Source organism: Camelina sativa, chromosome 20, assembly GCF_000633955.1.
Source record: "Camelina sativa cultivar DH55 chromosome 20, Cs, whole genome shotgun sequence".
In the NCBI taxonomy this organism is placed as follows: Eukaryota; Viridiplantae; Streptophyta; class Magnoliopsida; order Brassicales; family Brassicaceae; genus Camelina; species Camelina sativa.
Genome location: NC_025704.1, coordinates 1,719,733 through 1,746,302, shown reverse-complemented (window position 1 = coordinate 1,746,302; position 26,570 = coordinate 1,719,733). Strand labels below are relative to the sequence as shown.

Below are 26,570 nucleotides of genomic sequence, written 5' to 3'. Positions count from 1 at the left end.
TAGTTACGATACCTCTCACAATAATGTCAAGAATAGTGGCCAAAACGATGCAAGCTTCCACATCCATACATCGAAGATACCCTGCAAGTGACTCATGAGAGCGAGCCATAGATAATAAATTTAGATAGAAATTTGAGTAGAGCTCAAATCTAATTACCAAACTTGTAAAAGAAAAAAAAATCACCTTTGATTCGCAGCAGCAATCGGTCGGTGTTTCAAAGGCTAGCAAAAGAATTGCTTCAGCAGCAGCAAAAGAATTGCTTCAGTAAGCAGCAAAATCGGTGTCTCAAAGGCTAGCAAAATCGATTGCCAATCGGTGTCTCAAAGGCCAACAAAAGAATTGCTTCAGCAGCAGCAAAAGAATTGCTTCAGTAAGCAAAAGAATCTCCTCTGTTCTCCTTGAATTTCCTCCTCTCTCTAAGGCGAACTTTGCGATGTTGGCAATTTCGCGGACCACCCGCATGACCGCGGGCGTGAGCGGACAAAATCCATTTGACCCGCAAACCAAACGGGCTATGCCCGCGAGACCCGCCAATTTTTGGGCATGAAATTAAGGGTCCATGCCCGACCCGCTATGATACCTAATGGGCCATGCCCGCGGGCCTAAGGCCCAATTGACACCCCTAATTGGATACTATGAGATATGCATTTAATTTTAACGCTTTAATTTTTATTAGTCTTGGAATTAAAAGGTTTTGGGCATAGAGAAATTAATATTTTTATGTATCCGTGAATGACTCAGATACTATATTAAGGTCAATTTCCTTTGAATGTGGCAAAATATCTTTGTTTTTACTGTCTTTGTGTCTTAATAATCGAAATCAGATCTACCCGATACTGATCTATTTACGGAAACAATTTGAATCATGGTTACAATTATTAGGTAACAACAAAACTGTTTTCAAAGACAGATTTTTCTTTCTCATCATAAAATGCATTCATTGATTTTGGACATTGCATTTTAGAATTTCAATATTTCATGCACAGTAGTATGTAGAAAGAAGTTTCCTAAAATTTTTGTATCGTATATATGTGTATGACTTTAAACAAATTTTCCTTTATTGTATTTTTTTTCATTGAGAACTACCAAAACATATCGTAAATCGTCAACAATGCATCAATGCTAACATCTCGTGAGTCACAAAGTCGCAATAGTTGTTGTTAGGTATCTTTTTCTTGATTCGGGATACTTTACATTGATATCATCATCACTATAGTATTTCTTAAAAAAGGAAATCTCAATATACCCCTATATTTTCTAGAAAATTCACACCGTGGTTCATTGGTTCATTTTTGTTTTCTATGTACCGAACACTCCTAACCCAAAAATCAGATTAGTTATGATTTATGAATCTTAAGTGGAATTGTAATGTAAATGGCAGAGGTAAAAACTATACAACTTGTAGCATAACTGTGGTCTGTGTCAACATTTGTAGGTCGTCGGTTTATAATTAATATTCGAAACATAAATAAGCAGCTAAAATAGTAGCCAGAGGAACCGAAACGTTGTCGTCTACTTGATCCGTGATGGGTAGAGACTCGACCACCGTGGCGACCATTGAGACTATTGCGACTCTCTGGAAGGTCGTTTCCCAGTTCATGTTAAGGTACCCAAGACTCGAGTAATAGTAAAGTAATCTGCAAATTACAAAAGTAGTTGCAAAATGTCATCGGTCAGTTCTTTTTTTAAAGAGTTGTTCATCATCATGAAAGAGACACATTTTGGTGGTTGTTTTTTTACCCGATAGAGATGAAGAAGCCGAAGATGAACATAGAGATGCTTCCTGCCCAGCTTTTTCTTGGGTTGTAAGGTATCTTTGCTGACCCAAACTTACGTCCCATGATATCAGCTATTCCTATAATTAAATACGTTTTGATCATGTTTGCACTTAGACATATTCCGAAAAAATGGGATTAATTGACAGGTAAGAAAAAGTTACCATCGCCACCGCACATCATTGCTAAGGAGATCATACCGATGGGAGACTCTCTCCAGAAGAAAACTGAAGACATAAGAAGTGCTAGAACGTAGAATAAAGGACCTTTAAGCAACTCTCTGTGTTGGTTTGAAAACAAAAGTCATCAGATTCTTGTAAAGTCATGAAGAGTTGGAGAAAAAGAAAAGAGGTACGTACACAAAAACTTACTCTGGTCTCCCTTCTCTTGTGACGGATTTGATTAGCGTAGAATTAGGGGAAACGGATAGTCCGTTAACAACAAGCCTTAAGCCATTCACTAACGGAACAAAAGCAGCAAAGTATCGAGCCTCGCTCGATCCGCTAAACTTAAAGATGAAGAACTAAGAAATCAAAATGCTGCGAGAGTTTTATATGTTTTAGAGATTTACTAACACATGGAGAAGTTAAAGCAATACCTGAAGATTGGCCACGCCAGTACAAAAAGCAGACCTGACAGTATATGCACAAGCTTTCTGCTCAAACTCTGCTCACACCAAAAAACAATTTTAAGACAAAGTGAATAGAGAGAATCAAAGTAATTGTTTTCCTTCTTATTCTTACTTCTTAACACAAAGCAAAATCAAATTATCAATTTAGAGTATATGGATCTAGCTAGTGACATTGAACGGTATATGTTATTTTTTAGGGGTAAGCCGATTACGGATAAGAGGTTTAGAAAAAGTGGTAACACATAAACCGGTAAGAATTTTGTGTACCACTTTGCTTTTGTCCACTTCAGCTACCACTACTGCACTGATTGGTCATAATAAGAGCGGTACCAACTTTTTTTTTTACAAATCCAATACTAAAAGACTAAGGGGGTTATTGGATGTATGATTTTGATGGATTTGGAAATTCAGACAAAAATCATGTGTTATTCAATCATTGATTTTAAAATACTTATCAAAATCATGTGTTATTGGTTATGTCATTTACAAATACTTTTTAAAATCCCTTTATTCATTTAATGATTTGTTTTTGGATTTCAAATTCCACATTATGTTTTATATGGATTTGAATGGATTTGATAGTGTAAAATAGAATGATTGAAATCCAAGGATAAAACATGTTATTTCAAAATCCATCTGTTTTGATTTCTAAAATTTACAATTCCATATGGATTTAGAAATCACCTCTCCAATAAGGCCCCTAATTCACAGTGGTGAATTCGAATAACTCGGGATTGTAATCTGGCGAAATTGTGTGTGTATAATTAAAATGATTATTAATAATTAAGAGACCTGTTGAATGACGTTTCGCTTGGTGAGACTCTCGAAGCTTAGGACGAGCGCGTAGGCTCCACCGAGCACTGCCACGGTGGCTGCGACGTCATGCAACAGCGAATTCGTCAAAACTGCTGAAGAGATCAGAGAATGACGAGCACGTAACTGACTAGCCGAGCCCATTCCGGTCAAACCGATGAAACAAGGAGAAGAAATCAAGAAGTTCGGCGAACAGAACCGGTGCGTCGTCAAAGCGTTGTTCCCGAACATAGACCTCCGGCACAAATGAGGATGGTTAATGGGAGATAGAGGTAAGGTTGCTGCCATGGAGCTGAGCTCCGAGGGTTGAGGTTAAGAAGGAGGAGGAGGAAGAAGAAGAGAATCTTGTGAAGTGAATAAAAGATAAGACAGAGTATGGTGACTTTTTGTTTTTGTATATATATATCTTACTTTGTTTTGGTGTTAGTTAAGATGACAATGTAATCTGTCAGGTGTCGCTTTCTCATTGATTGACGCGAGTGCAAAAATCTGACTCACATTGGGACAGTTGGTTCCGGTTTGTACTAACCTAGTGGTGGGAATTGACCAATGAGCATGTCTTATTCTCGTAAAAGTGTTTTTTACTATTCAACGTTTCGTACTTGCATTTTTTGGGCACATTGTAAAATCCGACACTGGTTACTACGAGTTTACAACGGTAGATCTGTTTTCCTGACATCAGTGAATTCCGAAATTTTAGTCAGTGCATTTTTTTTTTAATGTACTAAATCAATATACCATAAGTTACAAATACTAGTAAAATATTGGAATATTTTCTTTCTTTCTTTTTGAAAATTAAAACGTTTTCGATTGTTGATACATTAATATTATCATTTTAACACTTCAGTCGATTTTAACAAATTGACTATACTAACAGTTGAATGAAAGTTTTAAGTTTTAAACCATATGTTCTAATATATAAAATTGACGGGAATTGACTAAATTTATATGTATAGTTGTAAATAGTAGGTGAAACTTTGAAAAATGTGAAACAAGACACAAATAAGATAAATGAACAATACTGTATAATCTCAATGGTAAAAATTGAAAAACTATAAAGGGGACTACGTGAAATTTTTAATAACTACAACTATCAAATGGATGTAAAAAAGAAGTAGCAATGGCCAATGGACTACTAACCAAAAAATATATACAAAATAAAAGTGCACCCGCCTTTCAAGTTTCCAAAAAAATAGAAACAAACAAAAATCCAAAATCCAACATATATATACTCTCGTGAATAACAACATGTTATATATGTTTTTCTTCTTTTTTTTTTTGTGCAAAGACATGTTATATATATGTTTAGTGATCGTATGTATGCCAATGCACATATGGATGTAAGATATAAAAAGTGCGTACTGACATTACTCAATAATTTGCACATTTGAAGATAATAATATCTAACGAAAGGAAACAGGAAAAAGTAGTACAAAAACAAAATCATGTGATTATAAAAGAGCTAGCTTATATATAATTATGGACTCTCACCACGTAAAACGATTGACAAAAAGAAAGATACAGTAAGTATTATAGAAAACGAAGGTTGTGGATGAGGATGTCTTGTTACACAACCTCCACTTATTCGTTTGGTGAAAACGAAGACATGGATGGCCAGATGGCTTCAACAATATCTAATTATCTCTATATACGTATGTTTTGGTGAAAACGAAGACATGGATGGTATTATTTTGTCCTAACCTATAGTGGTGGGAAATGACCAATGAGATGTCCTATTCCGGTAAGTGTTTTTTACTATTTACGTTTCGTACTTGCATTTTTTTGGGGATTTATATATTGTTAAATCCGACACTAGTTATTTTACTGTGTATTTTTCTGAAATTTACAGAATAAAGAATTTTTTAAAAGGGGAATATATCATAAAATTTTAAAGATTTGGGGAAATTGTCCTTTACTTATTTCCTTTTCAAACAAGTGAAAACTGTGAAACAAGAAGACACAAATAAGCTACCGTAATGAAGAATACAATGTATAAAATCTCAATGGTAAAGTATTGTAATTAGTAATTGTATGCCAATACACACATGTATTATATATGAATGTCAATATAAAAAGTACGACCTGACATTTTTCTCAATAATTGCACGGATGAAGATAAAAATCTAAGAAAAGGAAAAGAAAAGTAGTACAAAATCATGTGATTATATAATTAAGAGCTATATAATTATGGATGGACCCTCAAAACTTAAAACGATTGACAAATGTACAGTATTATGGAAAACGAAAGGGTGTGTCAGTGTGGATGAGGTTGTGTTGTTCGTAACAACTTGTGATTCTTTGATGTAAAAGACATGGGGTCATCAATATATCTACGTCTAATCGATTCAAAATTTGTCCTGGTCTACGCATGTTACGTTTTAGGTTTCTTTTCTTTCTCTAGTGTTATGGTATTATTTATGCTTCATACATTCTAAATTTGGAGAAAATTGGATGTAACCATATTTATATGCAGGATGCAGCATTGAATTAAAAGTAAACTACAAATAAAAAAAGAACAGTCCCGCTGCATTGAATTCACTTGCAGAACGCAAAGAGCTTTTCACTATACAGTGGTTGTACTATACTCTATAATAGTATAATTGCTCCTTTCTTAAGCATCTGATAACTAATACTAGTAGTAGTAATTTAGTAATAGTATTCTCATTTAATTTTGATTGTTTTGTAATCAACGGACACGTTAGAAGATTCAATGCTTCAAATCATATACTAATATACTCGTTTTTATCATATGGCAGATGATTAATGTGCATATTTACCAAGCAAAAGCCTATATTATTGTGATAAAAAACAATCGTATAATTAAACTAGGATAAGATATAAATGTCAACAACAACAACAAAAAAAAACTAGTACTAAAAGATATGAACATTTTGCATCGGGTTATCCGACTCTTAAATCACTAGTTAATTCGAATAATTACCTAAAAAAAGGTTCTTAAACCAACCTAGTAAAGATGCTTTAGAAAGAAAGAGTAGTAGTCATGTTGTTTACACTCATTATCAAAAGCAGTAGTACCATTTATTTGCATATATAACTCAAAATAAAGCAAAGTGACATAATTAGATAGAGATTTACGAAAGATGAAGAGATTTCATTATCACTAATAGTGACAATTACTGCTCATGAAAAAAAAGCAAGTTGGACTTCTTGTGTGTGTGACTATGTGTGTGTATGTAAATAAAAACGCGTTTTAAAAAAATCTCATCTTTTTGACGATACGATTGTTGTCACCGTCCTAACTTAATTACACTTTTTTTTTTTAATTTAAATCAATTAAATAAATATAAAATTTTGTTTCAATCTCTCTCTTTCACATTCACACCACCACCACCACTGTCTCCTCCGCTTAACAGATTCGCAAAACTCAAAATCTGAATCTCTCATGGTGAAGTTTTGTGGCACCTGAAACAGAGAAGTGAGAGAGAGAGAAGCTTCTTTCTTCTTCTTCGTCTTCAGTATTATTGTGAAACAAACCCAGTGAAGCTGCTTCTTTCTCCATGGGGAGAAACTCTCTCTCGCTCGAGATCGATGACAATGGCGGCGTCGGGAGAGACAATAATCACAACCTATCCGGAAACGGAGACTTATCTTTTCATTCCGTTAGAGATCGACTCCGTCTTAAACGGAATTCAAGCGACAGGCGAGATCGATCTCACTCTGGTTTGGATCGGCCTTCGTTGTTGCGTAACCGACCTCATCACATTGGCCGATCGTTGAATCGCAAAGGATTGATTTCGTTGCTTAAGCCACGCGGCACTTGTTTGCTTTACTTTCTCGTCGCTTTTACGGTTTGTGCGTTCGTTATGTCTTCGCTATTGCTTCAGAATTCGATTACTTGGCAAGGGAATGTTAAGGGAGGGTTGGTGAGTAGTCGAATTGGATTGGGGACTACGTTGAAGTATGTTCCTGTTGGTATTGCTAGGACGTTGATTGAAGGGGAAGGGCTTGATCCCTTGCGTTCCGCTGTTAGGATTGGTGTTCGTCCCCCAAGGCTTGCTCTCGTGAGTTCTTTCTTTATATACCCTTTTTAAAATTTATGCATTGGAAGAGAGACCTGTGTTTGTTAAGTGTTTAGGATTGTTAGATCCACTTTAGTTACTCTCGTAGACTAGTGTGTTCACTGTGAGACAGCTAGTGATATTTTTTATCTTTAGCACTTGGGTTCCGAGGTTTTGATTGTGGAAACGCGCAATATTGTTCATTATGTTTTAAAAGAGGAGTCTTTCAAGTAGTGTTGGTTCAGACTTAAGGAAAGTTTTTGTTTTGGAAAAGCGGCTTGGCCAAGATTCTCTGGGAAAGAGATTTTCTTTTAGAAAATTTGATGTGGACCCTGGTTTATGTTCTTTTCTCATCTTAGCTTAAAGTAGATTACCACCAGTAAGATTGAATTTGTCAGTAGGACTTTATGGGATCAAGATCTAAATTTTTGTGTTTGAGTCTGAGCCAATGGAAGAAATAATATAGTTTTTTAGCAATCCTACACGTCCTGACTAGACATATACAGGCTCATGTGAAAGTGCCATGTGCTTCTGTTAGTTGCTGCACCTTGGGGTATTGGTATGGATTTGAAGCTAAATTACGTTGTAGTAGCGTTAAGGAGTCTGTTGGCATATTATTCTTGAACTTGAAAGTGGGTTGTTCACGGTTATTTTGCAATTACTTGCATGGTCGATCATTCCTTTCAGTCTAATAGGAGTCATGTCCACATTAGCTTTGGAAAGCTTTGGAAAATTACCGTTGTTATGTATATCAACCCTGTTTTATTTTCTCTGATCGATCTCATATTATCCTCTTTCTATCTCTATCTCCATGCACTTTCGGTTCATTTTCTGTTGTATATGTTATGAACGACAGGTACTAGGGAACATGAAGAAAGATCCCCGAACACTAATGTTGGTCACAGTTATGAAGAATCTTCAAAAACTGGGTTATGTGTTTAAGGTGAAACTTTATGGCATTTTATACTTGCAGCTCTAGCATTCATGTTGAAGATTTTTTATTTTCTCTTAATTATGCTAAAAGCAGAATGGATTCTCTAATTTGTTAATCCACCACAAATATGCAGTGAAGTGGATACAAGCTTATATGTGTCTTATTTCTCGCATCTCGTAGAAAAGCTTGTGACCTTAAACGTTGTCAGGTTTTTGCCGTAGAGAATGGTGAAGCACGCTCATTGTGGGAACAGCTAGCTGGCCATGTCAAAGTTTTGGTTTCAGGGCAGTTGGGGCACACTGATTGGACAATGTACGTGTCCTAGAAACTCATTGAAAACTTTCTTATTGTTTTCCTGGCCATATTTTCAAATAAGATTTCTTAGCAAATGATTCTCGGTTGCTTTAGTAAATATTTTTTGTTTCTCCAACTCCACCTAGATAAATTTACAGTGATTCATCTTCTGCAGCTTTGAAGGAGTTATTGCTGATTCGCTTGAAGCAAAAGAAGCCATTTCAAGGTGGGTAAATTAAGTTTGATTAGCAGCCTGCTATCAGAGTGCTTTTTGTATTGCTTACTTATACTGCCTAAGATGTGAAAAAGTAACAAGCTGTTGGGCTTCTCAGAATTTTGCAAGTTACTTCTGTAGTTAAGATTCTAGGATGATAAAATTATATATGCAGCCTTATGCAGGAGCCATTTCGTTCTGTACCACTTGTATGGATAGTTCATGAAGATATTCTTGCAAATCGGCTGCCTGTTTACCAAAGGATGGGCCAGAATTCTCTTATCTCCCACTGGAGAAGTGCTTTTGCAAGAGCAGCTGTGGTTGTCTTTCCACAGTTTACCCTGCCGGTAGATTCCTGTCCGCAATAAGCTTACATTAGTGTACCAAAGTGTGTGCTTTGTATTCAACTAAGATCTTATTATTATTTGTTCAGATGTTGCATAGCGTTCTTGATGATGGGAACTTCGTTGTGATTCCAGAATCTGTAGTTGATGTTTGGGCTGCGGAAAGCTACAGTGAAATCCATACAAAAGAAAAACTAAGAGAGATTAACGAATTTGGCGAGGATGACCTGATCATCTTGGTGCTTGGGAGTTCCTTCTTTTATGATGAGTTTTCTTGGGATAATGCCGTGGCAATGCACATGTTGGGACCACTTTTAACACGATACGGGAGGAGAAAAGATACCAGCGGTTCCTTTAAGTTTGTTTTTCTATATGGTAACTCTACCAACGGACAGAGTGATGCTGTACAGGTAAGAAATATTTTGGTAGGATTTAATCATATCTTGTCCTTCCTAAATGATTAGGACCTATAATTTCCGTAATCAATGCAATCCGCAGATGCTCATTGGTCTGGTGCTACTAAAAACACATTATAATTTGTCATGGAAAGAATATCCCCGGACAATTTGATTCGTCTGTATGTGACTAGTATTGGTTGAGATTGTCTACTGAAAACATAATTGTGTGTTAATACATAAATGCAGGAGGTTGCGTCGAAGCTCGGATTGACCGAAGGCACTGTTCGGCATTTTGGTTTGGACGAGGATGTGAATAGAGTTCTACTGATGGCTGATATTCTTGTTTATGCTTCGTCCCAAGAGGAACAAAATTTTCCTCCATTAATTGTGCGAGCTATGAGCTTTGGCATCCCAATCATAACACCTGACTTTCCTGTCATGAAAAAATATGTGAGTACACTGAANTGCTTTTGCAAGAGCAGCTGTGGTTGTCTTTCCACAGTTTACCCTGCCGGTAGATTCCTGTCCGCAATAAGCTTACATTAGTGTACCAAAGTGTGTGCTTTGTATTCAACTAAGATCTTATTATTATTTGTTCAGATGTTGCATAGCGTTCTTGATGATGGGAACTTCGTTGTGATTCCAGAATCTGTAGTTGATGTTTGGGCTGCGGAAAGCTACAGTGAAATCCATACAAAAGAAAAACTAAGAGAGATTAACGAATTTGGCGAGGATGACCTGATCATCTTGGTGCTTGGGAGTTCCTTCTTTTATGATGAGTTTTCTTGGGATAATGCCGTGGCAATGCACATGTTGGGACCACTTTTAACACGATACGGGAGGAGAAAAGATACCAGCGGTTCCTTTAAGTTTGTTTTTCTATATGGTAATTCTACCAACGGACAGAGTGATGCTGTACAGGTAAGAAATATTTTGGTAGGATTTAATCATATCTTGTCCTTCCTAAATGATTAGGACCTATAATTTCCGTAATCAATGCAATCCGCAGATGCTCATTGGTCTGGTGCTACTAAAAACACATTATAATTTGTCATGGAAAGAATATCCCCGGACAATTTGATTCGTCTGTATGTGACTAGTATTGGTTGAGATTGTCTACTGAAAACATAATTGTGTGTTAATACATAAATGCAGGAGGTTGCGTCGAAGCTCGGATTGACCGAAGGCACTGTTCGGCATTTTGGTTTGGACGAGGATGTGAATAGAGTTCTACTGATGGCTGATATTCTTGTTTATGCTTCGTCCCAAGAGGAACAAAATTTTCCTCCATTAATTGTGCGAGCTATGAGCTTTGGCATCCCAATCATAACACCTGACTTTCCTGTCATGAAAAAATATGTGAGTACACTGAAGTTAATAGTTTCCTGATTATCAGACAATGCCAAACACGTTGTTTGCTTATTTTCGGACCTTTAACTGCAGATGGCTGATGAAGTTCATGGAATATTTTTTCGAAGAAACGATCCTGATGCACTGTTGAAGGCTTTTTCACCCTTGATATCAGATGGAAGGCTCTCTAAATTTGCTCGAACAGTTGCTTCTTCAGGGAGACTATTAACTAAGAACTTGATGGCAACAGAATGCATAACTGGTTATGCTCGGCTTTTGGAGAACATACTCCATTTTCCATCTGATACTTACTTGCCAGGTTCTATTTCTCAACATCAAGTGACAGCATGGGAGTGGAATCTCTTCAGGAGTGAAATAGAGCAGCCAGAAAGCTTCATCCAGGACTCCGCGTATGCTTCCATTGGAAAATCCGGAATTATTTTCCAAGTCGAAGAGAAGTTCATGGGTGTTATTGAGTCAACAAACCCTCTTGACAATAATACCCTATTTGTTTCCGATGAGCTTCCTTCCAAATTAGACTGGGATGTTCTTGACGAGATCGAGGGAGCTGAAGAGTACGAAAAAGTAGAATCTGAGGAGGTATCAAATTTTGCTGCCATCAGACATATTTCTAGGTTCTCCCTAGACATTATTCTGTGAGTCTGGTTGAGCTGCATTGGTCTGTTTTATTGAACTATTTCTTCTTCGTCTGATATATAGCTAGAGGACAGAATGGAAAGAGATGTTGAGGATTGGGAGGAGATATACCGGAATGCTCGCAAATCGGAGAAGCTAAAATTTGAAGTGAATGAACGGGATGAAGGAGAACTAGAACGAACTGGCCAGCCTTTATGCATTTATGAGATTTACGATGGAGCTGGGGCTTGGCCCTTTCTGCATCATGGCTCTCTGTACCGTGGTTTGAGCCTGGTAAGCTTCATTATTGGTTTCTTATTTTCAACCGGCAGTTATTAAATCTGCATAAAGTATCAAGGTTAGAATTGTGCTTAATAATATTGCTGGTCTTGATTTTTTGGTCATATCTCCACTTTAGTCCAGCAAAGATCGAAGGCTAAGCTCAGACGACGTAGATGCAGCAGACCGATTACCTCTACTGAATGATACCTATTATCGAGATATCCTTTGTGAAATTGGAGGAATGTTTTCTGTCGCGAATAAAGTTGATAGCATTCACATGAGACCTTGGATTGGATTTCAGTCATGGCGTGCTGCTGGTAGGAAGGTAGTTCTTTAAAAGTAGTGTTGTTGATAACTAATTTACAAAGTTACAGTTCATAAGTATCACTCTATTTGAATTACTGGAAGGCTTGATTTTTGAAAAGGCACATATCCAGCTTTACATTACATCCATTGTTCTACTGTTTGGTGACACTTTTGTTGTGGAGACAGGTCTCGTTATCATCTAAAGCTGAAGAGTCTCTGGAAAACATTATAAAACAAGAAACAAAGGGGGAGATTGTTTACTTCTGGACAAGATTAGACATTGATGGTGACTTGTATGGAAGTAAAAATAAGCTCACATTCTGGTCTATGTGCGATATCCTTAACCAAGGAAACTGCAGGTACTCCTCCCCGCATTAACTGTTACATAATTTATGCTGATAGTAGCGAGGAAAATATACAGATGCATAATATTGAACCAACCCATATCTTTACATGACACATGCCATACATAAACTAACCAATAAGTAATGGTGAGCTCACATCGGTTTCTCGTGTATTAAATTGATGCAGAACCACTTTTGAAGATGCATTCCGGAATATGTATGGGTTACCAGAACACATTGAAGCGCTTCCTCCCATGCCTGAAGATGGTCATCACTGGTCTTCTCTCCACAATTGGGTGATGCCAACTCCGTCTTTCCTCGAGTTTGTCATGTTCTCAAGGTAAATATTATTCCCACATATTCTCCAAAACATCCACCATATCCCCCAAACTCACTGCCCCAGTTTAAACCGCAACCACAGGATGTTCTCGGAGTCTCTAGATGCTTTGCACAACAATACTAACGACTCCAATAGTTGCTCGTTGGCTTCATCAATACTCGAGGTAAAAAACCCAGTTTCTTACTTGGTTGCTTTGTACTCCAATATTTCACAAATTTCTGATTGTTATGGTTCTGTTTTTTCAACAATAAGTAGAGAAAGCATTGTTACTGCCGGGTTCTGGAAATGTTGGTTAATGTCTGGGCATATCACAGCGGGAGAATAATGGTTTACATAAACCCAAGAGATGGCACGCTTGAGGAACAACATCCATTACCACAACGAAAAGGTTTAATGTGGGCCAAGTACTTTAACTTCACTTTACTGAAAAGCATGGACGAAGACTTAGCAGAAGCAGCAGATGATAAAGACCATCCAAGGGAAAGATGGCTATGGCCATTAACCGGGGAAGTACACTGGAAAGGCGTTTACGAGAGGGAACGTGAAGAAAGATACCGATTGAAAATGGACAAGAAGCGTAAAACTAAGGAGAAACTTTACGATAGGATCAAAAACGGTTACAAGCAAAAATCACTCGGAGGATAAAAACAGAGATCTGTTCGCGTGCATACAAGACCCGGGACGAGAGAGCTTAAAGACCGAACGGATTAACTTGGCCTCAGTCTCGACGAGAGTTTATTCTTTTTTGACAGGGAGAAACAAAACACATGAGATTCACTTGGAGATATGGAGATATCGAAAGCAAAAGATTCACTCTTGCCATTGTCTGGAGATTATAGGAGAGCTTAGATTTAGAATTCATTCTTCACCATCAAAGTAAAGGTTTCTTTCAGAACTCTCTTTTTTTTTTCCTTCAATATTTGAACTCAGTAAGAAACAAAAGCATTCATGTTCTTAGCCACTGATTTAGGTTTTTTTTTTATATATCTTTCATGGTTTTTGTATATACATTACAATTTCATTGGTTTTAGAATAAAAAAAGGCAATTTTGATGTTGATGCTGCATAATTTCATTCAACTTATTATCATCATAACTCGACCAACTTGGGTCTCTCAACCAGACCAGAGGCAGTCTTTTCATTTATTTGAGATCATATATGATATTGCAATCATAAATTGCTAAAAAAAAACTCGCTAAAATTTTAAGTTTCTAATAAGCAAGAAAATAGAAAACCACAAAGTGTTACATCACTTTTTATCATAATTTTATAGACTTTGGAAAAGTGAAAGAACCGTACAAGCGTTGAAGATGACAAGACCCATGACCAACAATGCCAACGACCGTCCTGAATGCAGCAGATTCACCACCTCGTGTTTGATTTTTCGTAGAGAATCTAGTGGAACACTCGACAAAAGAAAATAAAAAATAAAATCATTACTAAAGCTCAGTACCTAACTTATCTATCTATATCTAAAACCAAAAATAAAGTAAAAATGTATCTATATCGCAATAATGTAGACAAAGGTGCTCGAAGACAGATAGATTCACACAGTCACATGCAAATTTTGGGCTCGATCGACGCTTCAACAAACCCATTTTTGCAATCTAGCAAACATAGAGGGACAATAATAATTAAATCCTACAAAACTTTAGAAAAGCTAAACCGTGCAAAGTTTCCCTTTCTTTCATGTCCACATCAAAACTGACCAAAAGAGCTAAACATTTATTAATCGTCAATTGGATCAATCGGAATAGTAACGTAACGACTTCGCAAAATTAAATGGTATGGGGACAAAAGGAAAGAATCAAGAAAAGTCGATGGGGTTTGGTTTGGTAAGTAAGTTAATGGTCCCAATACTTTTTTCAAATTTTTCTCCAAATTGGTTTGGTTTTACCATTTAAGCTATATGTACTCTAGCTCTCTAATTTTCCCAATCACTCCGAGTTCTCGGTATCGTTTTGGTATCCTATGAAAAAGGACATGAAGTGAAATCTACTTCGTAAGATTTATAAATAGACGAAGAAATATATATATATTTTAAACGACAGTTAAGTCTTTGGTGTATGTGAAGAAAATTGAAACACAGACATGAGATGCATGATATCATAAGCTTCAAACTTTTAAAGTCAAATATATTGAATAAACATAAATATTTTTATATTATCTATATTATAACAGCCTAATTGTTAGACTGTTGATCACTGATATTTTATATATATTCCAGTTTTCTTTTGATCACTGATATTTTATATATATTCCAGTTTTCTTTTTTTGTTTTTCTTCTTTTTGTCGTGTGTATAGTATATAGGTTTGAATATTTGTATAAGAGACAATAGAATATGAAACATATAGATCCAAGAGAGAACCATCATGCATGATCGTTATCCACTTGGTATCGATGATGATCGATCGGTTACTTAAATTAAAATATAGTATGGAAAACATTTAGCTTGATCGATAATATTATATGGATAAATACATTAATTATTAGGGAGACATGCACGTTACGTTTTACTTGCTTCCCTTGTCTCAATCGTACTTTACAACGAATACAATAAAAAACACTAATACATACTAACTGAAGCACGTATTAATTGTATTCATGTCAACCACGTAAATATATTACTATATACTTTGCATATTGAAGATTTTATGCATCCATTCTTGTTTATATCGACCTAGGTTTCTGTTCATATAGATCTACTCGCAAAAACTTAAAACCAAAACTAGCTATCTTCTTGACTCTTGCGTATAATTAATTTCATTTTCCGAATACCGTGTCATGTTCGAAATTCTTGTCAAACTGTTCCTCTTTTTCAGCTTACTGGTTAATTACACTAATGAATACTATTAATCTTCTTACACATCATCATCATATACATACAAAACAAAGCAGAATATTTATTAATTAATCTACTTTCTTAGTTATTTAAGCTAGAATGCTAGATGTGTTGATATATACACCAAATGGTTCAAATTTTCAACAAGAACTTGCAAAAAAATTTAAAAGCACGAACGCTTAACAACAAACGTTTTTTTGTTGTTGTCAACAACTAAAGTTGTTAAAAAAGATCGATAGAACAAACAAAAAGTGGTCCAGATTCCAGAAAACAAAAGTTGTCCATGCATTTTTGCGTAAGGAACAGTTAAACACATAGTATTTGTTACTCGTGTTAAAAAAAGAAAAGTAAAAAAAATGGGAAAAGATAACAACAAAAAAAAGACAGTGAGTGAGAGAGAGATTGAGAAACTGAGAAAGATCACAGAGATTGTTTCTTTATCTGTCCCTCTTTTTTTTGGGGGGAGGCTTTAACACTGCCTGATATCGCCCAGTCGCATCCACAGATCAACCCTACATCACACTACATGCCTCCATAAAGGTCGACACGTGGCAATTCTTTTGATGTTTAGATTCTCTGCACACTAATTTTTACCTTAATACCTTTGCAACCAAGTCTGTATACACTCATACATCATGTATATGCTGACTTCTAGATTCAATTCTATTATATACAGTATAATTTATTCAAATATGTATAGATACTTAATTATGTATGTATATAATCGCATGAAGAGTCTATAGTAAGGCACATATAAAAAACCATGATTAAAACGAACGTGTAGATGTCGTGCGGGATACAAATTTAAATATCAAAATCAACAGTATCATTTAAAGATATGCCGATGGAATCTTAGTTATTAAAATTATGATACTTTCTTCCTTATGGAATCTTGGGTAATTTTTTTTTTATAAAAAGAATAAGATTAAAACCGATTGCAATTATATCCAGATCGCAGTTATAATAGGTTTTATTAAAATATGCATGTAATTGATACATCATGCATGTACAAAAAGTCTAAAAGTCTATACACATGACATGTCTCTATAGTTTCTTTAGCAGTACACGACATAAATTCTAACCAACCTCTACGTTTAGATCTAGAGATTAAAAACTTTGAGCTAAAATTTGAATCCTATTTATATGTGCCTAACTATTGATATAACTTTAAAAAGAAATATATATTATGTACTTGAACTTATATTATGCATGTTACTCCTTGCTTATTTTCCAAACATATGCATGTTACTACTTTTTAACCGAACAAATTTGCATGTTAGATTTATTTTACTCGCATAATATAACATTCTGATTCTTTTCTAAAAGTAATATTTATAAGCATGTTTATAAGTCTACGTTTGCATTGATAAAAGTTTGATTTTTCGGAAATTGTGTTCTTTGAATCTTTGTTAAAGTAAAATTACTTCTATATATATAGGCTCCCTATTCTTGATTGGATTCTTCTTTTTAGTGGATGTAACTATCAATCTAAAACCATGAATATATACCCTCTTTTCGACATTTTCTTTTTAATTCTTCATTTTCCAAAGGTGACTTTTTAGTGGATGTAACTATCAATCTAAAAATTCTATATTCTTTGCTTACCTATGGAATTTTCTTTAGTGGCTAGCTTTTTAAGCTTCAAGCAACACACGTTTCTTTGTTCGTTGATAAAAGTAAAACATATCCGATATATATAAAAAAATATATTTTTAATGACATATAAAACAGTTAAAATTATAGTTAAAGTTGGTTTATACGTTTTTAAAAAATTATTTTTTAAGGAATAGCAAATCATTAAAAAATTTGCATATTCATTGTAAATTTGCTCTAAGAAACTTATTATAGTAATTTTTTTGTTTGAACATGCATGTAAGAACTTTCATTTCCACTATTACGTCAAATAATAATAATTATAATAATAGTTGACAATATAAATAATAATAATAACATAATCATATTATATATTATTAATTAAGAATCTAAACTCTTATAAAGTACTAATAAGTAATAACAGATTTACTTGGCATGTGGCTTAGTTTAATTATCTCTCAAATGTAAATGAAGCGAAGTAGTAGTAGTGGATTTGATTTCTACCATGGCTTATCTTTCTCTAATTATAATATACAACAAAAAAGACATGTACGTAAAGACAGAAGCACATATATATAAGAAACCTACAAGTCCACTTCTCTAAGAAGATTTGTTCAGGCACACGCCAAAACACAAAACACAAAAAAAAAAAAAAAACCCTTTCAAGAACTTATAAATTTAATATTTCTATAAAAAAAAAAAAAAGGAATGGATCTTGGGTTAATACAAGATCTGCCCATCTTGAAGTTCCCACCAGCCATCAAGATCCGATCGTCAACACCAACATAGATGATGATGACTGCGGCGGCGGCTGCACCACTCCCACTTCCTCCGACCACAAGATTCCTCCAACCACCGCAACTACTCCTCCTCCTCCGCCTCACAAACCCCGTCCACCTTCTACACCTTCGTCTCTCCGCGTCAGATCTTGCAAGAGGAAGCTTATGACGTCACTGCCCAAGTATGAGATCATCGTCAACAAAGATGAGATCGAAAGCTTCTTCTCCTCCGTTTACAACCAGACAATGACGTCATCCACAACCACCACCACCACGGTGGCCACGCGGCGGAGAAGTTTCCGTTCTTGTTCAAGAAGATGATCAATAATTGAGAAATCTCATTAAAGGTTCCATAGCTTTTTTTATTTATTTTTATGTAATGTTTTTTATCAACTTTACACGTCGACCCACTCTATAAATATACATGTGCGATCGATTGATGGAATCTTTTTTTTCTTTTACTAAATTGTGCTCTTAGCTGTTTTGAAAACGAATGAAGTAATTTTTATCGACAACTTAAAATAAATTTACAACGAGCCGCATGCACAAGTATGTATATATCATCTTTTAGTAAAAAAAAAAAACGGAGTTATAATATGAAACTGAACAGTGAAAGCCTATAGCATTTACCAATTTGTTCAGTGTGGCCAAAAAGTACGTTTTTTCATCATTAGCTGATTGAGGTACTTTTTTTTTTTTGAGATTGGATATATGAAAATCTCTTGAATTGATCCAAAATAGTAGTATATGGGATTATGAAATTCTGTGTCATGGGTTATGATGGTAATTCATTAAACAAAAGTAACAATTTCAAAATAATACTGAATAAAGAAAGAAGAAAAAGAGAGAAAACGAGTTGCCTTTGCAAGCAATTATTTCTGTCGGCCACGATATATTTCTATTATGTGATACCATGTTGCGCATAATTATGCCTTCCGATCTAATTTTACATAAAAACATAATTATGATGATATATAGTAAGAATTATGTACTTTTATAAATTATATGACATCATGTCTACTGAAACTAAAAGTCAGACATTTCATAAAGGCAATATTGAAAACTTTGAAAGACATTAGTAAAAAAATGAAAAGGTAAAGTCAGGTTATAAAAATGTGAATTAACAGTTTAGGTGAGTGATTTGATTTGGTTGGATGAGAGATATGTTGTAATGGTTAGCGTGTATTACGTGTGAGCTTGCGTAAGAAGCCACGAGAAAGATAATGATGCCTTGATCCAACTATTTTCAACTCTCTTTTTTTATATAGAAAAATAGATTGTTGCTTATTTTGCAAGCTAATATATATAAAAGTAATCAAGTAAAGTTTGATCGGAAATTCATGTTGATCTCTGACATTTTTGGACCGACATGAAGAGCGATAAATACGGCTTTGGGATCTGTAAATTAATCTAATTTAATGAAATTTAATGTTATGGATGACGTCTCGTAGAAAAATTAATCTACAATTCATTTAGGGGTGCCCATTCGTCACGTACTCGGAAGATCGATCGGGATCGGGTGGGATTTTATTATTATTACCAATAAGTTTTACTATATATATGTTTGAGAAACAAACATTTGATTATAGTATTTTCAAAAATAATTCAGCAGTAATCTTGATTTGTTGGGAAGATTGAAAAAACCAACAAATATGGTTTGCAGCTTATATCTGTTGATCTAATGACAATTACGTTATACCTAACATAAAATTCACTACCATTGCCACGATTACGACAAAAGAACATGCATGCAGCAGCAATATTGAATGGTTGTTGAATTTAGTGAAGCAGTGATGAAGGCCCATATATAAGTAATTCAATGGTTTGTAATGTCTACCATGCATGTCACACAATATCCACGTTGGATTATTCTTAAGACTAGCTGTGGAGAAACTATGAATTCGTCTAATCACTACTACTATGCATCTGTCACAGTTGAATTTATGACATGGAGTAGTTACTTCTGAACATTGAATTTTTCATTGAGTTACTTCTAGCTAGACATCCACACATATGATTTGTTGTTGTTACTATATATGTTACTAACATATTATTTTGATAAAAATGACCTTTACCAATGGGTTGACATTGTACTTGTGAGGAATTAACAATGAAAAACAAAATTTTGCTTATACAAAAAGGTTAATTAATTGATAAAATAAAGTTTACATTGTAGATTTACTTTTGATGGAGATCTCTTGTAAATGCAATGTGGATAAAGGTGGGTAAGCACGATGACAGAAAAAAAATTTAGATTAATTGTTTGTTAATCGTCTTTGATCCGGTGTATATTATATTAGATCGTGCGTAAAAGTACCTGCAATAAACTGTAATACTTTTATACACGCCGTAAAAATCACCATGATTGTTGTATCTGAGTACATGATATCAAAAACATTATTCAATATATTAGTATTCCCAGTCCCATACAACATGTTATTAAAAATTAGGTTGGCTAGTGGGGTACAATAATTAGCCGGGTACTTATGGTACAATACACCATCGTGAATTCTGCAAACTAATCATATAATAATTTAAAACGAAGGTCACACACAGCTCAGTCCCTAAAAAGTAGACTGAACGAACTATAGTTACATTTTAGCCACAAAAAGGAAAGAAAGAAAAGAAGAAGCTAAATCTGTTATCCAAAAATAACTTTTGATAGTATATAAACGAATTGAAAATATGTTGTTCAGACGAAATAGTGGATGCAATGAATATGTAACTAAATAGCCTATGAAAATTAGGTTACGTGGGGGTAGAAATGAAATAAATAGAGAAGATTGGACCAAGCATTTAAATGGCATTAAAATAGAAAGTATTGAATGGTACTGTGGCCAAAAGAAGAGCCATGTCTACTACACATTTAAAGTAGAAGAACCATCTCATTTTTAACCCACGTTTTGTACCTTATCACCACCATTAACCAGCTTCAGGGCTTTTTTACTCTTTCTTTGATCTTATTTGAAAAGTATCCGAGTGGCTTATATATTAAATAAAATAAAATGTGACTCAGGCAAGTACGAATTAGACATGTCTTATTATCAATGAGAGCCTTTTCTTTTCTTCCTTTTTAAAGTAAATTTAATATTAGACTATACACATCAAATATGGATTTGAATAAGATACTACAACTACATAAATTATTAAGGAACCCCCAAAACCAAAAACACATTTCTTGATGCTGCAGGTCCTTTCTTCTCTCCTTGCATTGTCTTTATCTCCATATGTGTTTTAGAAGAGGCTTATAAAATGGAGTAGGCTCGGATTACCTCTATAATCGGTGCTCTACACAACGGACATTTCCCTCCGTTCCTTATAAGCTCGTTAGCACATTTTGAGCAAGTACACATGTGCCCACATCTGCAAATTCAAATGATTTATTTAGTATTGAGTCTGAGAGAGAGGCAACAGATTTGAGCTACTAGTTGGTTACCTATACAAGAGAGCATCAATGTGGTTGTCACAGCAAACACAACAAGTCCCTTTCCTTACATGGCTCCATCTTGATCCATCCTCTGATGTTTCCGGGCTCATACCTGTTGCATAACTCGTCTTTTAACATACGATATACGCAAGTTAACCAAATGAGAAACAAAAGTTCGTTGGGTAGATTAAGCACAGACCTTGGTCACCTGCAGGTCGATTTAAGGCTGCAGAGACCTCTTGTCTAACCGAACGCTGCAGCTCTAACTGCATATCCATGCAGGCTTCGAGCATCCTCTGCATCTGGCTCATTCCTTGCTGCAGTCTCGCCACGTCTCCTCTTAGGTCGTTCATTACCTCCCATTCCTAATGCAAGCAATAAGAGCGATATCTCTACATTACACCTTTGAACCAAGCTTATGATATGCCATTAAGACATTTAATTACTCAATTAAAGACTCGAGGCTAAAACCCTTCATTAAAGGCTTACAATTTCAGACCGATGCATAGTGTGACGAGACCAACTAGTGTGATGCAACTCTTGGTGCCATATTGGCTGGGGTGGAGGCGCAGGTGGAGTTGGAAGCAGTTGTGTACCATTGGTGACATTAAGCTGGTTATCGTTCCGTACAAATACTGGGTGGTCTGTGTCACGGTCTAGAGAATCTGGGATTGCTGTTTGCAGGGTACCGTGCAGATCCCAGTCTACATGAGTGTGTCCTCTCCTTTCAGCATATGATTGTATCAGTTGATCCAGACTTTCACGGAAACCACTATGTAGTAGATTAGAAACACTTCTCCTATAAACAGAAAAGATGGTAGAAAATATCAATCTAGCAGAAAAAAAATCCAAAAATGTGGTTGAAATCTTTTCAGTACCTGCTTAGAAGCTCCCTGAGTTCCATGCTGTAAACATTGTCATCCTCAGGCGGATGGAACCTATTCAGTCTTCTCAACTGTACTACACGGCGACTCCTTAGGGATTCTGGCCGTGTCTGAGGCCAGTTCTCATCAGATTGTCTAGAGTTTTCCTCATGCCAAACGCCATGGGCTTCTTGTGTGCGATATTCATCATCAGTAAATCCACTGGTTTCTCGGTGAATGTCAGTGACCGATGTTTCATCATGGTTTATTGTATCTGTATTATCATACCCATTCAATTGCGTTAACGTTGTTTCCTGCAAATTTAGCCTCTCATCTACTGTGACATCTTCCTGCCAGATCCTTCTTTGATTGGTATCCTCTTCCCAGTCTCTATCCGCATTTGTTAGGTTGCTTTCCGAGTCATCATGCAAAACGGGACTATTATTCCCTTGTCCTGAAGAAGTTGAAATCTCATCATCGGTTATACGCTGAGAATTCTCAGCAGTGATAGCAATTGCAAGAACATTTGTGGAATTATTGTCGCTATCAGTGTTGCTACTCTGTTCATGGACAATACTTTCCCTCCCGTTATGGAACCCTTCCCTGAGACAGAACCAACGTGAGGGTTAGACCATTATTAGCAATCAAGCTAAACGCCAAGTAAAAATCAGAAAGAAAAAAGTCCGAGTTTTTTATCAGAGAGAAGATGAGATGCATGGATATCAGAATTCGCATCTGCGTAGTCCTATACGGATTCGTCGAATAGTTGTATTATTATGATTGAGTTAAAATCTTATCGCTGACATGATAGTGGCAGGAAACTGAATGAGAAAATTGTTTTAAATATTGAAATGGAATTGGAAGGAATTCTTACCTCAAGCCAGAAACAGTTTGTCTTTCTCTTAGCTGAAGAAGTTCCCTTGAAGCCATTGATGGAGTTCTCTCTGGAACTGCAGGTCGCTCATTCCGCAAGAATCTTCCTCTAAGAAGCGACTGCAGAAAATCTTATGGCATTATCAATCAGTCTACAATTTCCTAATGTGCTAAGTTACAGATAATATATGACGTTTGTTGTCCAGTCCTAGCATGACACAGGATAAATCTCTTGCTCCTTCAAAGACTTTTTCTTATCCCAATCCAAATTCCAAACACCAAAACTCTTATTTGTTTAGCATTTATAAATTTATCATACTGGCAAAATAAATCTACAGAACATGAATTGTTAAAGATGTAATGGTATCTCAGAATCCCACAATGGAAAAAAGAATAGGAAAAAGAAGTGCAGTTCATATCCTATAAAGAAGCAAAAACGAATCTGGTACTTTAAAAACTAACCTGAATCCGGTTGCGGTGAGCAAAATCAGACACTGCACGATGCTCCAACAAGCCCTGGAGTTCCCGTTGCCTGTCTCTTTCAGCCCTCATAAGCAAATCAAGTAACGCCTGCCTACCTCTTACTCTCCGCAAGTTTTGACGAACATGACGCGGTTGCCCTTCTTCATGGTTAACAGCTGACCCTACACGGACCCTGTCAACTTGTGCAGTGTCATGATTTTGGTTCCTATCAACTTCTGAACTAGACCTTTGTTCTTCTCTTGGTGTTGCACGAGGTCCTCCTCCTCCTCTCTGCTGACTTGTCATTTGCATCCACTCCCTTATAATCCTGACTCTTTGCCGTTCAGTATCACCCAGCCACTCTGCTCTGTGATTACCGTCTCTCTGTCTTACATTAGATGAATGATCGTTAGTTCTACTATCCATCCATCCACGAACGATATGCCTCACCCTCTCCCTCTCGCTATCACCAAGATCAGGAGACTGTTCCCTACTGGAAGAATTATTATTATCCCCATGCTCATTTCGATCATGCGACCAGGATCCATAATCATTCTCACTCTCACTCGAGTCTCTCAGAGCCCCATTGTTTTCACTCACCTGACTCTCCGACGCAGTAGAGACAGACAAATTAGTATTAGACTCAACACTCCGTTGCTGCCTCAATCTTTCCCTAACCCTTTCACGTGCCCTGTTAAGCACATGCTCATCTTCTAATTCCCTCCACATCTGCAAAATTCCAGATGCCTGAGTGTTAGGCCTCTCACTCGCAGCACCCTGACGCCTTGAAGATGGAGACTGAGACTCCCTAAGGAAAGACGAATCGAGCATAGAGACAGTTTGCAAACCAGCCAAAGCAATCAACTCAGACTCACGGTTCCTCCTCTCAATAGTAGTAATCATCTCCTGAGCCTGCCTTGCAGCCCATCGGCTCAAAATCTGAGAATGACGCCTTTGAGCAGCAGATGATTCAGCCAAATTGTCACCTTCAAGTTCAGACCTTCGTCTCCTCCTCACAAGCTGATCACCTTCCTCATCCTCATCATCTGGATTGTGAACAGAACTACAAGACCCAAAAGAGATACACTCGTCCAAGTGCCCACGCATGAATTCCTCCAAACCACGCTCAAACTCGGTACGAACATCATCCCTAGACTCTGATTTTTGTTGTAGAGGCTGGATACTAGTCATCCTTTACGACGCTTCAATTGAAACCCTAAAAATCCTTCCTTTTTTGTTTTTTTAATGTCAATTCTGATTAACAAAACAACATTCACTCATTCTCAAAACCTAGAACCACGCATTTACATGTTCACTCCGAGAAGATCCCAGAAACACACACAATCCAAACATCCCAAAAGGTTCAAACTTTCAAACCCCATTGTTCTCCAATTCATCTCTCACCTGATATTGAATTCAATTCATCAGCCAAAATGAACAATCAAAACCCAGATTCCACTTTTAATCAAAACGAATCATCAACAACAAAATTTACGGAATTGAGATTAGCGAGACGTTACCTCTTCGTGTTCTTCGTCAATGATGAAGATAAAGATGAACAACCAAGCTCCTCCTATTGCAGAATCAAATCAAATTCAATAAAAGGATCGATGATGAAGAAGAAGAAGAGGAAGAAACAAAATTATCGGTGATTTATTAATTGTGAAAACTTCAAAAAGATTGGATTTTTATTTTCTTTGTCTAAGAGAGAAGGTGCAATGACCAGAGAAAAAAAAAAAGAAGAAAAAAAACAATTAATTAAATCAAATCCTTAATTGTCTTTTTCTCAGTAATTAATAATTTTAATTTAGCTTTGTTGGAATCTATTTTTAATTTATTTTTGTCTACTTTTTCGCTTTTGTTAAAAATTAAAAAAAGCAAAGGCGAAGGCGAGTCTCAAGGAAGCGAGGAGCTCGTCTACGATTACAACACGTGGCAAGATCTTTTCATCCCACGTCATGTATTGTAATCTCTAAATTGTTTACTTGTAATAATAAACAAAATTAGTGTAAATATGAATAAGATATCTTATACTGTTATACAGTATGAAGTTCAAAGTTTGGATTTGTTTCCCAAAACTTAAGAATTTAGAACATATCTTTTGGGATTATTCTTAATAATAATTAATAAATTCTCAAAAAGTTGGATTTGCTTTTCTCAAGTTTACAATACTACAAAATATAAGAGCACCACCTATTCAAAGTCTATTTTTTTACAAAATCTGAAAAGTCAGAGGTGAATGAATCATCATCAAGAGTATGAAAAAAAAAGAAATAAAGATCTAACTTTAGTAAACGTTTCCTAAAACAGAGGAAGATAAATAAAGGAAAACAAAGATAGAAGAAGATTGTGAGAAAAACATTGGCCTACCTGCTTATAGTGTGGTGATGAATGTTATAGGAATATTAAGGTTTGGCTCCAGAAATTTAAAATGGAGAAAGATAAGAGATGACAACATCTTTTGACCTTTCAAGGTTATAAAGGAAAGGAAAAGCTCAAACTTCACACCATATTATCAATTTTATTTCTTGTGTATATTTTATGAAACTTTCTCTCAATTTGGATTGGTCTTTGTGAGGGCTTCGTACCAACCAATATTCTCACATGGAGTAATCTATAAAAATAAATAATTTATATCACATGATGGCATAATTGATTTTTTTTTTTTTTCATTCGCTCTAATTATTGATATAGTAGTTTTAAATAATATAATAAAATAGTTATATAGGAAAATGTCTATGAGAAAGCTTACAAATGCATTGGGACGAAAGACAAGGTTGCATGGATTTTGGGTCTATGTTAGGTCTCATCAGTCACGTACATATACGTCTTTCAAGATATACACACAATACAAACGTACGTTTTCTTTCTCTAACATTCACTCATTATCATTGTGTTTAGAACAAAATATAGTCTGTGATTAGCAATTCTAAGAAAATTACTGTTTTAGATATTTGTAGCAGATGCAACATATCATTGCTTAGGGTTTTAGCAAAATCTCCAAAAACTAGAAACGTTATTATATTCTTACATGATTCAACCCATCCTCT

General features: G+C 35.6%; 4 protein-coding genes across 5 annotated transcripts; 2 read left to right on the top strand and 2 right to left on the bottom strand.

Moving 5' to 3' along the window:
- Positions 1,377-3,593, bottom strand: LOC104768637 (phytol kinase 1, chloroplastic). The gene is made up of 6 exons (XM_010492659.2): positions 3,200-3,593; positions 2,375-2,442; positions 2,148-2,279; positions 1,941-2,056; positions 1,742-1,856; positions 1,377-1,638 (listed from the first exon to the last, which is right to left on the bottom strand). Exons 1-6 carry the CDS (start codon positions 3,506-3,508, stop codon positions 1,452-1,454), a joined length of 927 nt encoding a protein of 308 aa, XP_010490961.1. The 5' UTR covers positions 3,509-3,593; the 3' UTR covers positions 1,377-1,451.
- LOC104768636 lies at positions 6,540-13,737 on the top strand. Its single transcript, XM_010492658.1, has 14 exons — positions 6,540-7,242; positions 8,096-8,182; positions 8,382-8,485; positions 8,643-8,693; positions 8,857-9,028; positions 9,115-9,435; positions 9,670-9,873; positions 10,867-11,373; positions 11,494-11,703; positions 11,828-12,016; positions 12,184-12,356; positions 12,529-12,681; positions 12,763-12,844; positions 12,937-13,737. The coding sequence occupies exons 1-14, from the start codon at positions 6,739-6,741 to the stop codon at positions 13,324-13,326; spliced, it is 3,147 nt and encodes a 1,048-aa protein (XP_010490960.1). The 5' UTR covers positions 6,540-6,738; the 3' UTR covers positions 13,327-13,737.
- Positions 17,739-18,410, top strand: LOC104768635 (cyclin-dependent protein kinase inhibitor SIM-like). The gene is given in 2 exon segments (XM_010492657.2): positions 17,739-17,890; positions 17,893-18,410. Coding segments are annotated over 2 exon segments (390 nt in total). The 5' UTR covers positions 17,739-17,824; the 3' UTR covers positions 18,217-18,410.
- On the bottom strand, positions 20,917-26,087 carry LOC104768634. Of its 2 annotated transcripts, XM_010492656.2 has the most exons (9): positions 25,891-26,087; positions 25,041-25,093; positions 23,521-24,924; positions 23,060-23,178; positions 22,201-22,788; positions 21,812-22,121; positions 21,522-21,687; positions 21,332-21,434; positions 20,967-21,258 (listed from the first exon to the last, which is right to left on the bottom strand). In XM_010492656.2, the coding sequence occupies exons 3-9, from the start codon at positions 24,709-24,711 to the stop codon at positions 21,141-21,143; spliced, it is 2,595 nt and encodes an 864-aa protein (XP_010490958.1). In that variant the 5' UTR covers positions 24,712-24,924; positions 25,041-25,093; positions 25,891-26,087; the 3' UTR covers positions 20,967-21,140. The 2 variants fall into 2 exon arrangements, with proteins under 2 accessions (XP_010490957.1, XP_010490958.1); XM_010492655.1 differs by lacking the exon at positions 25,891-26,087 and having other exon boundaries at positions 20,917-21,258; positions 25,041-25,176.